This window comes from Orycteropus afer, unplaced genomic scaffold (genome assembly GCF_000298275.1).
Source record: "Orycteropus afer afer isolate SDZICR_OR568_19922 unplaced genomic scaffold, OryAfe1.0 scaffold00152, whole genome shotgun sequence".
Lineage (NCBI taxonomy): Eukaryota > Metazoa > Chordata > Mammalia > Tubulidentata > Orycteropodidae > Orycteropus > Orycteropus afer.
The window spans coordinates 2,799,321-2,812,531 of NW_006921739.1; the positions used below are offsets into that span (position 1 = coordinate 2,799,321).

At 36.5% G+C, this 13,211-nt stretch overlaps 1 protein-coding gene across 1 annotated transcript in view; it reads right to left on the reverse strand.

Annotated features, from left to right (window-relative positions):
- Positions 1-13,211, reverse strand: part of COL24A1 (collagen type XXIV alpha 1 chain) — a 586,013-nt gene that overhangs the window by 96,777 nt on the left and 476,025 nt on the right. Inside the window, exon 46 of the mRNA XM_007946195.1 lies at positions 13,040-13,147. Within this exon, the coding sequence (XP_007944386.1) occupies positions 13,040-13,147 (108 nt within the window). The remainder of the gene's footprint in view (positions 1-13,039; positions 13,148-13,211) is intronic.

Here is a 13,211-nt window from a genome sequence, read left to right on the forward strand (position 1 = left end):
CTATGGGGCAATTCAACTCTGTCCTACAGGATCACTACGAGTCAGAATTGACTCTATGGCAATGGGTTTTTTTTTGTTTTTTTTTTTAAGGCAGCTGGAATTTGGACACTGCAGCGGGATTCTGGACACTACTGCTGACATTGCTGACACCACTGTCATGACTGAAAACTAGGTGCTGTTGATGTTACTGCCACTGCCACTAGAACAGAATCTTTACTCTTTCTGCTTCTTCATGTCACTAATTCCTGATTTGGAGACTAAGTGAGTATAGCTGGTTGATCAGGCCTAGGTCATGAGCCTACGTCTTTGTTTCAAGAAAGGACTGGAAAGCGATAGTCTGAAATTTTGGCCTCTTTAGTGGAAGGTAGCTTCCCACGAAGACTCAAAAAGATAGTAATTTCTAAACATAAAAATGGGATTAAGTAGCTAAATAACAACAGCAAAATATCCAACGTAATCAATAGCTCAGTATAATTAGGTATAATTGATGACTTCCTCTTTCTTGAAATATTCTTTCCTAAATTTCCACGTTATTACATTCCTTTTCTTTTACCTATCATGATCATTAGGAGTTCTGATACTACAGTGGTTAAAGCATTCAGCTGCTAACCAGAAGGTCAGTGATTTGAACCCACCTGCAGTTCTGTGGGAGAAAGATGAGGTAGACTGCTTCCATAAAGACTTACAGTGTTGGAAACCTTATGAGGCAGTTTTAATCTGTCCTGTAGGGTCACTATGAGTTGGAATTGACTTGATGGCAGTGGGTTTGATTTGGTTTATCATGATCACTCTTTCTCAGTCTCTTTTTTAGTTTCCTCTTCCTCCTTTACCTGATTTCTAAATGTTAGAGTTTCTTATATCCAGATTTTGGACCTTCTTTCCATTATTTATTTACCATGTGTGCTTGTTTTGCTTTATCTGCACTTCAGACTTACTGACTTCCATTGTCTATCTTATTTTGCATGAGAATATGACCTTCATGAACTGCATCACCTGGATTCCCTAGCCCTTTAGCTTCCAGTTGGACTTGGCCAAGGTGATACATCACTAGAAGTTTAAAAGATGAGAAGAGAGGAAGATAATATAGTTAATCTTCCCATTTCCTCCCTTTGACATCTGTTGGTCCTAGTTGAACTGTAGCCTGTCACAGATTGGGGACCCTACTCTTAGGAGCTTCCTCATTACACACTAACAATGGAATAGCTTATCCCAGGAGAACATGAGCTCACAAGAAAAATAACTAGAAAAATGATGAGTATAATAACTAAAAGAAAGATAGTAAAGTATAAGATGGCATGTGAAGCAGAGTTATTGGGACAGACAGATCAAAACTGTAAAATAAGAATGATAAACCATATTAGCAATAAATCAAGAGTAAGAAATTATTTTTAAAAAAAAAACCCAAGTGAAAATGTTAGGAATAAAATATATAATAGTTATAATAAAGAAAACTATATTGGAATAAATCAGATGTCAGTAAACCACAGCTCAAGGGCCAAATTCAATCTGTACCTATTTTTATAATAAAGCTTTATTAGAACACAGCCACATCCTTTCATTTACATATGATCTATGATTATTTTTGTCTTATAATGGCAGAGTTGAATAGCATAGCAGAGACCATGTGGTAATTAAAGTCAGAAATATTTACTGTCTGGCTCTGTACAGAAAGTTTGCCTATCCCTGGGATAAGTGATAAAATGGATATAATTAATTATCCAGTGACCTGAAAGATCATATTGAAAAAGTCTCCTAAATGGAAGTAAGGAGGTTAGAAAAATGGAGGATAAGGTAGAAATGATAGCAGGAGTCCCAGAAGGAGGAAAAAAAAAAAAAGAAGAAGAGGAAGAAATATTTAGAGAAGACATAAAATTTTCAAGTTAATGAAAGATGAAAGATCTGCAACTGAAAGGTCTAACTAAAGGTCAAACAAGAAAGATAAGCAAAAGCCAATAAGATATATGTTAGTGACATTTAAGACTGTCAAAGATACAGAAAAATTTCAAGAGCAAAGAAACTTTTTCAATTTGACATCAGATTTTTCATTAGGACTCCTAGATGCTCTCTGTAATATTTTTAAGTATTGCAAGAAACGAACACTGAATATAGAATTTTTGTAAATTACCAAATTGTTATATAAATGTGAGGGAGTAATCAAGATATCTGTAGGCATTTGAAGGAGCCCTGGTGGCACAGTGGTTAAACGCTTGTCTGCTAACCGAAAAGTCAGTTCAAATCCATCAGTGGCTCCATGGGAGAAAGATGTGGCAGTTTACTTCTGTACAGATTTATAGGCTTAGATATCCTATGGGACAGTCCTTCTCCATCCTTAGGGTTGTTATGAGTCAGAATGACTTGATAGCAACAAGTTTGGTTTTGGTTATGGGTAGGAATATTAAGCTCCAGAAATCTGTCCTCATAAACACTTTTAAAAAACAATTTTTTTTTTTTGGAGAAAATAAACAATAATAGAAACAAATTCAGAAGATCTTAAAGGATAATTGAAAGTAGTATTGATCAAATGACTTAATTAAGTTAATTACTTTCTTAAAAAAAAGAGGCTAGAAACAAAATAAAAATTCAAAATGATATTTTAAAAAATGAGGAAGGCAAGGAATGATTTGTAAAAACAAAGACACATGAGAATATGTATAAATTCTTGTCTTGTTAGAGGGAAGATAGAGATGGTGATATATTAAACAAATCAATAGAATTAAATAACTATGTGGTTTAGTGCAACTGGTACAAGAAGATGAACAATAAAATGGGTAATTTTGAAATCAGAAGAAGAAAATTCAATCCATCTGATGAAAATCAAGAAAGAAGAAGGGAGGGGAGAAAAACAAAAAAATAGTACAGTACAAGTAAAATACAGGATTAATATGGCAAATATTATTATTTTTAACTTTCATTGTGATTTGCTGAAAGTTTACAGAGCATATTGGTTTTCCATTCAACAATCCATAAACATGTTTCATGTCATTGATTGCAGTTCCCTCAATATAACACCAATCATCCCACTTCCTGTGTTTCTCATTTCCATTCCGCCTTCTTTCCTAACTCTTCCTGTAAGATGGCAAATATTTTAAATGGATAAATCACTAAGATCTGGAACACTATGAGGATGCCTACTATTACTAGTACTGTTTAATATAGCATTGAAGATCCTGGTCAACTTCTATAGAAAGAAAAAGAAGTGAGTGTAAGAAGAGAGATGAATCTGAAAGAGATGAATTATTTGGAGATAATAATCTACCTAGAAACCCAACAGAATCAAAACAGCAAAGTATAAGAAAAAAAAAATCAGCTATATAAAATTCAGCCTACACAAACTGTAATATTTATTTAAACCAGTAATAACGAATAGAAAATAGAATAAAAAATAAGAATATTCCAGACCTTTATTGAGGGTCAACATTGCATATTGATAAGAGCAAAGAATGTGGTGTTAGATTGCTTTTACAGCTTTGTGATTGTGGAAAATTATTCATCCTCACAATACCTCACTTTCTTCATCTATATAATATGAATGATAATTATAAGTATCTTATAAGACTATAAGGATTAAATGAGTTAATACATTAAAGCACTTATCATAGTACCTGGCATATAGCAGGCTTATTTTCACTATTATGATGGAGAAACTCTATTATAAGTCAACAGAGGATGACAGGAATTAAAAGATATTTCATGGTTTTATATCACTTAAAATTAAAAGACGTGAATTTTTCCCCAAAATTCTATAAATTCAATGCAAGCCCAATAATAATTCTAGTTTTTAATTTGATTTGTTTTTTATTTGTTGTTGTTTTTATGTGCTGTTGAGTTGGACCCGACTCATAGCGACCCCTCCTTGGGTTTCTGAGGCAGTATCACTATGGAAGTAGAGTGCCCCATCTTCCTTCCGAGGAGTGGCTGGGGGGTTTAAACCACCAGCCTTCTGGTTAGCAGTCAAGTGCCTTAGCCACTACGCTACCAAACTCCTATTTTTTATTAGAGAAACTCAATAAATCTAATGCTAAATATATGTGGAGGAAATAATGACTATGAATAACTAACCGACTTTTAAAAAAAAAAGGAGGGTAAAGGAAGGGGACTTGCCCTTACATATTTGAGAATATAGTACAAAATCACAGTAGTAAAGCAGGGTGATAGTACAAATAGACCAGAGGTCAATAAATATTTTTTGTAAAAGGGCCAGATAGTAACTATTTTAGACTTTGCAGTCCATACAATATTTGTCACAACTATTCAACTTTGCTGTTGGAGAGCAAAAAGAGCCATATGTAAATGAATGAGTATAGCTGTTATCCAATAAAATTTATTTACAGATAATGAAATTTGAATTTCATAATTCAAATTTATAATTTTCTCTTGTCATAAAACATTCTTCCTCTTTTAATTTTTTCCAGCCATTAAAGAATATTAATACCATTCTTAGTTTGTAGGCTATATAAAAATAAGCAGTTTGGCTCACTGAATATAGTCTGCCAACTCTTTGCATAGACTACTGAGACAGACTCATATTTAATATACCCATGTTTACATACAAGTGGGCTGGGGGTTTTCTATTTGCCTTTTCAGATCCAATCTCTTTCCTTCTTCACTCTGCTCTATGACCTAGCAAGCTTTCTTTCCCTCTAGCTCTGACCAATGTTGTGCCAAGGGGTGTGGATGGGAGTGGTCCATCCTTGCTGCAGGCAAAAGGGAGTGCACTGTCTGTACTGAATCTTAAAGTAATATGAAAATAATAGTAACTAACTGCTTTTTATTATCACCATGCACTGGCAAGTCTAGACAATGTCAGTGATAAAATATTCCTCCCCACCAAAGTAGGCTGTTCCCAATGCCACTTTCTTTTGGTTGTTTTGGCTATTGGGAGGTATTGGTAGCAGGTTGGAGGATGGGAAAAGAGGGAATTTGAAATATTTATTCTCCTTGTTCTCTCTCTGCTAGCTTGCATTGGATTAGCTGAATTCTTCTACCAAAGACCTAACATCACAGTGAATGACTCCATCTGATAGCAATATCTGCTTCTTTAGATTTTGAAAATTGTTCTCTCCAGCCTCTTCAGGCTGTAATGGCTCCCCACTGTTGCTAGCCTTGGGATACTTCAACATCTCTTGTTGGTTTTCCTTAACCTTGCTCAAATTGTATCCCTTTATTAAATCCCCTTCAATTGCTCCATTTGAATGTGTCATGTGTTTTCAGCCAGGACTCTGATAACAAGAGTGATCCCAAGAAACTACTCTCCAAAACGGGATTCTGGTATTGAGCAGCTCATAACTGAAGAATGGTAACTTCCTGTCATATACTTGCTATGCAGTGCCATTATGATTAATGAAATTATCACTTGGCATGGCATTAGATGAAATGCAGTTGGAGTGCAAGATGTTGGAAAATTATATGCCTTGGCATATAGTCACCATGGTGAAAATAGTGATTATAAAGATGTCCGTTCAAAAGACTGCCTCTGATGAATTTAGAGAGAATATATTGATAAAGAGACAAATTCAAGACATAAGAACAGAATGAGAAATTCTTCATGGCAGCTTGAAAGAATCCTTCATCTCCAGTAGTCACTGGGAAGGTATGGCTAAGGATCTAAACTTTTATAAGATTTGCATAATTTGCCTATCCATACATTATCAACCCAACTAGTTCTCTTAGGCTAAGATAAAGGCACTGGTGGAGAAAGAGATTTCTAAGATAAGGAATAGGGGACATTTGAGCAGACATGGGCAAAATTTAGAACTTTGAACCTCAAATATCCCTTAATGTTTCTTGCTTATAGAGGCAATCCCTGCTCATGCACCTGGAAACATCACTGATAATCTGGTAGATTGACAATTTGAATCCTGGACTCAATTGTGGTTTATAGCCAATGAGGTAGAGTGACTCTGTTTGTTCCATCTTTTTTTTTTTTTTTTTTTTTTTAATGTTTCCTGCATCATTCAACATATTGCCCATGGAATCTTTCAATATTGCAACTTGAGGCTTAAATTTTTTCCTCAGTTCTTTCAGCTTGAGAAATGCCAAGCGTGTTCTTCCCTTTTGATTTTCTAACTCCGTGTCTATGCACATTTCATTATAATAATTGACTTTGTTTTCTTGAGCTGCTCTTTGAAAGCTTCAGTTCAGCTCTTTTATCCTGTCGATTCCTCCATTAGCTTTAGTTACTTCCTGTTCAAGGACAAGTTTCAGAGTCTCTTCTGACATCCATTTTGGCCTTTTTTCCCTTTCCTGTCTTTTTAATGACCTTTTGCTTTCTTCATGGATAATGTTCTTGATGTCATCCCACAATTCCTCTGGTTTTTGGTCACTGGTGTTCAATGCATCAAATCTATTTTTTAGATGGTCTTTAAATTCAGGAGGAATATTATCAAGGCCATATTTTGGCTCTTGTGGACTTGTTTAATTGTCTTCAGCTGCAACTTGAACTTGCATATGAGCAGTTGACTGTCTGTTCCACAATCAGCTCCTGGCCTTGTTTTGGCTGAAGATATTGAGCTTCTTCATTGCCTCTTTCCACAGATGTAGTCAATCTGATTCCTGTGTACTCCACCTGGCGAAGTCCATGTGTATAGCCACTGTTAATGTTGTTGAAAAAAGGTATTTGCAATGAATAAGTTGTTGGCCTTGCAAAATTCTATCATGCGATCTCCAGTGTCATTTCTATTACCAAGGGCATATTTTCTAGCTACCAGTAACTCTTCTTTGTTTCCAACTTTTGCATTCTAATCACCAGTGATAATGAACACATCTTGATTGCATGTTCAGTCAATTTCAGACTGCAGAAGGCTGGTGAAAATCTTCAATTTCCTCATCTTTGGCTTTGGTGGTTGGTGTCTAAATTTGAATAGTAGTATTAATGCTCTTCCTTGTAGGCATGTGGATAATTATCTTATCACTGACAGCATTGTACTTCAGGTTAGATCTTGATACATTCTTTGTGATGATGAATGCCACGCCATTCTTCTTCAATTTGTCATTTCTGGCATAGTAGATCATATGATCATCTCATTCAAAATGGCCAAGTCCATTTCAGCTCACTAATGCTTAGGATAATGATCGTTATGCATTCCATTTCATTTTTCACAACGTCCAGTTTTCCTAGATTCATACTTTGTAATTCCCTGTTCTGATTATTAATGGATGTTTGCAGCTGTTTCTTCTTCTCTTGAAACATACCATATCAGCAAATGGGGCTCTGAAAGCTTTTCTCTATCCACATCATTAAGGTCGGCTCTACTCTGAGGAGGCAGCTCTTCTCTAGTTGTATTTTGTATGCCTTCTGACCTGAGGGGCTCATCTTCTGGCACTATATCATACAATGTTTCAGGGAAATTCATAAAGTTTTCCAGTAATAGACAGTGTTTCATTGCTATTCATAAGGTTTTTACGGCCAATTCTTTGAGAAGCAGACAGTCTCTTCCTTCTTCCGAGTCTGTCTTAGTCTAGAGGCTCTGCTGAAACCTGTCTACATGCATAATCCTGCTGGCATTTGAAACACCAGTGGCATAGCCTCCAGCCTTGCAGCAACACTCAAGCCACCACAGTTGGACAAACTGACAGACAAGTTTGTCCCCCCAGCTGTTCTAAATTGCTCCGCTAATTTCCCCTGCCTTGCTTACCTGGCCTTCCCCAAGGGCAAACACCCCTCTTCCTTTGGTCCCAGGCTGGCTTACTGTGATCTGCCCCCAGGAGTGGATCCACATGTGTAAGCACCCACCTTCCGCTGGCCCTGGGGCTGGCTTACTGTGGCTGATTAATACTATAGCCCCTTTTAGTTACCATTTTTATTTACCTGTTTGGCTAATGCAAACACCAGATGAGTCATGGAAAATAACTATAATTTATTATAAACTTGGTGATGCCAATTATAGCTGCAGTCCCTGAGATGGGGTCTATACTAAACAACATAGCCCCTAGCAACAGCAGCTACTGACCTAGCAAAAATGCTTTCTGCACAAATTCCTATCAATACAGATAATCAGCAGCAGTTTGCTTGCCTTCATGTGACAAGGGCAGCGGTATCCCTTCATTGTCTTACTTCAGTGTCATGCTGACTCAAATTCTCCTCTCTGTCATAAAGTAGACTAGTAAGACATTTATTTATAGTCTTGATAGCTCACAAAATATCATGCAGGTACATTGTACGGATAACATTATATTAACTAGACCTGGAGAGGAGAAAAGAACAAGTGTCTTAGAGATGTACAAGAGGATAGCATTAAAAAGTTTAGGGGATTGACAAATGGGTGAGAATTCTAAGTGTAGTGGTTTGGAGCATATGAGGATATCATTTTGAAGTGGAGACAAGTTGTTTCACTTTGCACTACCAATCACAATAAAGGGGTTATAACACTTGGTGAGTCTCTCTAGATTTTGGAAACAACTTATACCCCATTTGTGTGTGCTGCTCCAAGTCATTTACTGCATGTTCTGTAAGGTTGCTGGTTTTGAATATTCATTGAAGCAAGAAATGACTCTTCAGCAGATTCAGGCTACATCACACTCAATAATATCAGAAGGATCTTATGACCAGTAGAGATGGTATATGGAGCTTTGGTAATACCTCTATGAGAATTATAGCTTATATTTATAACATTTTGGGGCTGAGTCATGCCTTCTTGTATCAAATATAAATCTCCATTTGGAAGGCAGTTCCAGGCTTACTCTAGTTGAAACTGAATGAGTGACCTGGCACATCAAATGACTATGTGCTCTAAATTTCCCAGTATGAACTGGTGATATCTGATCCAATGAATCATAAAATTGGATATTCTCAGCAGCATTTGATTCTTAAATGAAAATGGTATATATCGAGACTAGACCCCAGTAGGTTAGGGGAGCACAAATAAAATGCATAAACAGGTCATTCAGACTCCTATAGTACCACTTGTTCCTACTGCTTCACCATTACTCCTTTAGTCTTCCTGGAAATTTTCCTTTAGCAGTTAATGGAGGGGGAACAAACTTAGGTCTAATTTATGGATGTATCTGTGTGGAATGAAAACATCAGCCAGAAGTGGATGGCTGCCCTGCTGCATTAAAATCTGAAGGATATTAGTGAAGGGTATCCTTGGTACTCTTCCCAGTGGGCAGACCTTAGGGCAACACAAATAGTTAAAAGGAGAAATAGCTGAGTTACAGAGCTATGCTAATTCAAATAGCAATGGCTAATGGTCAGTTGGTCAGGGGCTTGGAAATGATGAAGCTGAAAAGCTAACGATAAGGAGGTTTAAGGGAGATGAATTTAGATGTACCTCTCATAATGGGATCAGAGTGTGAAGATATTTATATCCCTTGTACTTACTATAAAGTTTCCTCTGTAGCAAACTCTCTATAGAGGAGGATCTCAAGCATCAGGTAAACAAGATGGCCCATTTTGTAGATGTAAGTTAACTTTTTTCCATTGTAATTCTGGTGGTTGCTCAATGGACCCATAGGCAGGAGTCTAACAATGTGAACTTTTCCTCATCAAGGCTGATTTGGCTACCACCCCTGCCCAATGCCACAAATGCCAAAAGGGAGGTCAACATGGAGCTTCCACCACAGTAATGCTCCCTAGGGATCCAGTCAAAGGTTGCTGTTATTGTCTTCACAGGGATAGACACATATTCTGGACACTGATGTGTTACTCCTACCTAAAGTTCTTCTGTTAGGTGAAATACATAGATGAAGTATTATATATCAGTCAAAAGAGACACAGCTGATACACTTATAATAATATGGATGGATTATAAAATCCTAGTGATTAGAGAAAGAAGTAAAAAACAACCTAATATCTTTATATAAAAAAATAACACTATATTTTTGGAAGAATATATTCAAATAAAAATATATATTAAAACACTTATATTAGGGAGAGGGAAATGAGAATGAGGACAAAAGAAAATGAATCAAAGAAAAGGTCCATGTAAAAACTGAAGGATGGTAATAACATGCCATAAATTCATGAGTATAATTAACCCAACAACTCTCTATACCTAGGGTTAAAAAAAAAAAGATAAAGAGGAGAATAAAAAACAAAATCAAAAATAATTTTTTCTTTTTCTTTCTTTTCCTTCTCTGGCATTCAGGAGTCAGGCAGGTGACTTTTATCAAATTATTGGGTAAATTTTACTGGGTTCTATGTGGTTAACTCTTCTAACACTTTGAGAGAAAACACAACCTGGGGTAATAAAAAAATATCTGGATCAGGATGACATTATGGAAGAAAAGATGGAAAATGGCTAAGTGAAGACAAAAGTGATATGATTTTTCCATTTCTGATCAAATAAGTAAGATAAAAATTTGCATAAAAATAAGGGAAACTCTATATCATTGCATCACCACTAAATGAACACAGAGAAAATATCCACACAATTCTTGTAAAGTACTGTGGTTGTAAAAGTAAGAGAAAATGATTTTTGGCAGAACCTGTTTTGAGTTACTGCTAAGACCTAAATGTTCCAAAGGTGGCTGAAGACTGTGATGAACTCAAAACACAACCATGTTATGTACCCCCTAAAATTATGTTTCTTTATAGTTCTTATTTACAAGCTTTTATATGTATAAAAATGGCATAAATTATTAACAATGTGTAATGGCTAATTTTATACATCAACCTGGCTAGGCTATGATTCTCACTAGTTTGGCCAGACACTGGACTGGTTGTTACTCCATAATATAATGTAATATAATGTATATAATCACCTTCTATGATGTGATCTAATATGATTGACGAATTAGTTGAAATAAGATTTTCCTTGGGGGTGTGTTCTGTCTCCAGAATATAAATGAATTTTCTGGCAGAGCTCACTCTTCTCTTCATCTGATCTATAGATCTTGGGATTTAAGCCCGTAGAAGTCTTTGGCCTGCCACCTGACCTGCAGATTTTGGTCTTGCCAGACTCCAAAATCTTCTAAGCAGAAGTCCCCAGCCTACTATCCGACCTAGATATCACACTTGCCAGTCCTCCAATTGTGTGAGCCATTTCCTTGAAGTAAATCTTTCTCTTTCTCTAAGTTTTACTTATATTCATAGTCAGGTATGAGAACGCTGACTAAGACACACTGTATAGTTTGTTGTTGTTGTTACTGATAGGAGCCATCAAGTTCATTCCAACTCATAGCGACCCTGTGTCTAACAGAATGAAACATTGCTTGGCCCTGTGCCATCCTCACAATCCTTGCTGTGCTTGAGCCCATCATTGTAGCCACTGTGTCAATTCATCTTGTTGAGGGTTGTCCCCTTTTTCACTGACCCTCCACTTTACCAAGCATGATATCCCTTTCCAGGGACTTGTCCTTCTGACAACATGACCAAAGTAGGAGAGACAAAGTCTGGCCATTCTCGTGTCTAAGAAGCTTTCTGGCTGCCCTTATTCCAGGACAGATTTGTTCATTCTGGTACTCCATGGTATTTTCAGTATTTTTCTCCAACATCACAATTCAAAGGCATCAATTCTTCTATGGTCTTCCTTATTCATTGTCTAGCTTTCACATGCATATGAGGTAACTGAAAATACCATGGCTTGGGTTAGGTGCACCTTAGTCTTCAAAGTGACATATTTGCTCAACACTTTAAAGAGGTCTTTTGCAGCAGATTTTCCCAGTGCAATACAACGTCTGATTTCTTGACTACTGCTTTCATGGATGTTAACCAAGTAAAATGAAATATTTGATAATCTCAATATTTTCTCCATGTATTGTGATGTTGCTTATTGGTCTAGCTGTTAGAATTTGTATTTTCTTTATGTTGAGCTATAATCCAAAATGAAGACTGTCGTCTTTGATCTTCATCAGTAAGTCCCTCAAGTCCTCTTCGCTTTCAGCAAGCAAGGTTGTGTCATCTGTATATCGTAAGTTGTTCATGACTCTTCCTCCTATCCTGATGCCCTGTTCTCCTTCATATAGTCTAGTTTCTTGGAATATTTGCTCAGCATACAGATTGAATAAGTATGGTGAAAGGATACAACCAGATGCATACCATTCCTGATTTTGTACCATGCAGTATCCCCTTGTTCTGTTCCAATGATTTCCTCTTGGTCTATGTGCAGGTTTCTCATGAACACAATTAAGTATTCTGGAATTCCCATTCTTCCCAATATTATCCATAATTTGTTATGATCCACACAGTCAAAGGCCTTTGCGTAGTCAATAAAATGTAGGAAAACATCTTTCTGGTATTATTTGCTTTCAGCTAAGATCCATCTGAGATTAGCAATGATATCCTTCATTCTACATCCTCTTCTGAATCCAACTTGAATTTCTGGAAGTTTCCTGTAAATAAACTACTACAACTGCTTTTGATTTATCGTCAGCAAAATATTTCTTGTGTGTAATATTAATGATAGTGTTTGATAATTTCCACATTCTGCTGGATCACCTTTCTTTGGAATGAGCACAAATATGGATCTCTTCCAGTCAAATGGCCAGGTTGCTGCCTTCCAAATTTCCTAGCATACTCGAGTAAGCATCTCCAGTGCTACATCCATTTGTTGAAATATCTCAAAGGATATTTCATCCATTTCCAGAAGTGAAGAACATGCTCAGAGTTTCTCAAGCTGAAAGAACTGAAGAAAAAAATTGAAGCCTCGAATTGCAATATTGAAGGATTGTATGAGCAAAATATTGAACAATGCAGGAAGCATCATGAGAAAATGGGAGGAATATACAGAGTCACTGTACCAAAAAGAACCAGTCGATGTTCAGCCATTTTAGGAGATAGTATATGATCAAGAACCAATGGTATTGAAGGAAGAAGTCCAAGCTGTAGCAAAGGAACTGGTGAAGAACAAGGCTCTAGGAATTGATGGAATACTCATGTATGGTTTATCAGATATAAAATAGCCAAGAGAATACTCCTATTGACATTCCCTGGAAATTAATTTGACATAATCAGAAGGTCAATTACAAAGTAGCTATTAAAAAATGATGGTTTCATCTGAGTCAATGCCAAAGCTAAGAAAATAGCCAAAATATCTGTGTTCTAACAAGGACACACTTGCACATGAGAAATAAAGAGCAAAGAGGTAATTGAACTACTTACAGGAAGTCCTTGTTTTCCTGGCAGCCCAGCTTTTCCAGGAGTTCCTGAAATGCCATCTGCTCCATGGTATCCTTGGATCCCTTTTGGCCCTGGTAGGCCTGGAAGTCCCTTAATAATTAAAAGTTACCTGAATTATAGACGGATACTATTCAGCCATTTAAACAAAAAATAT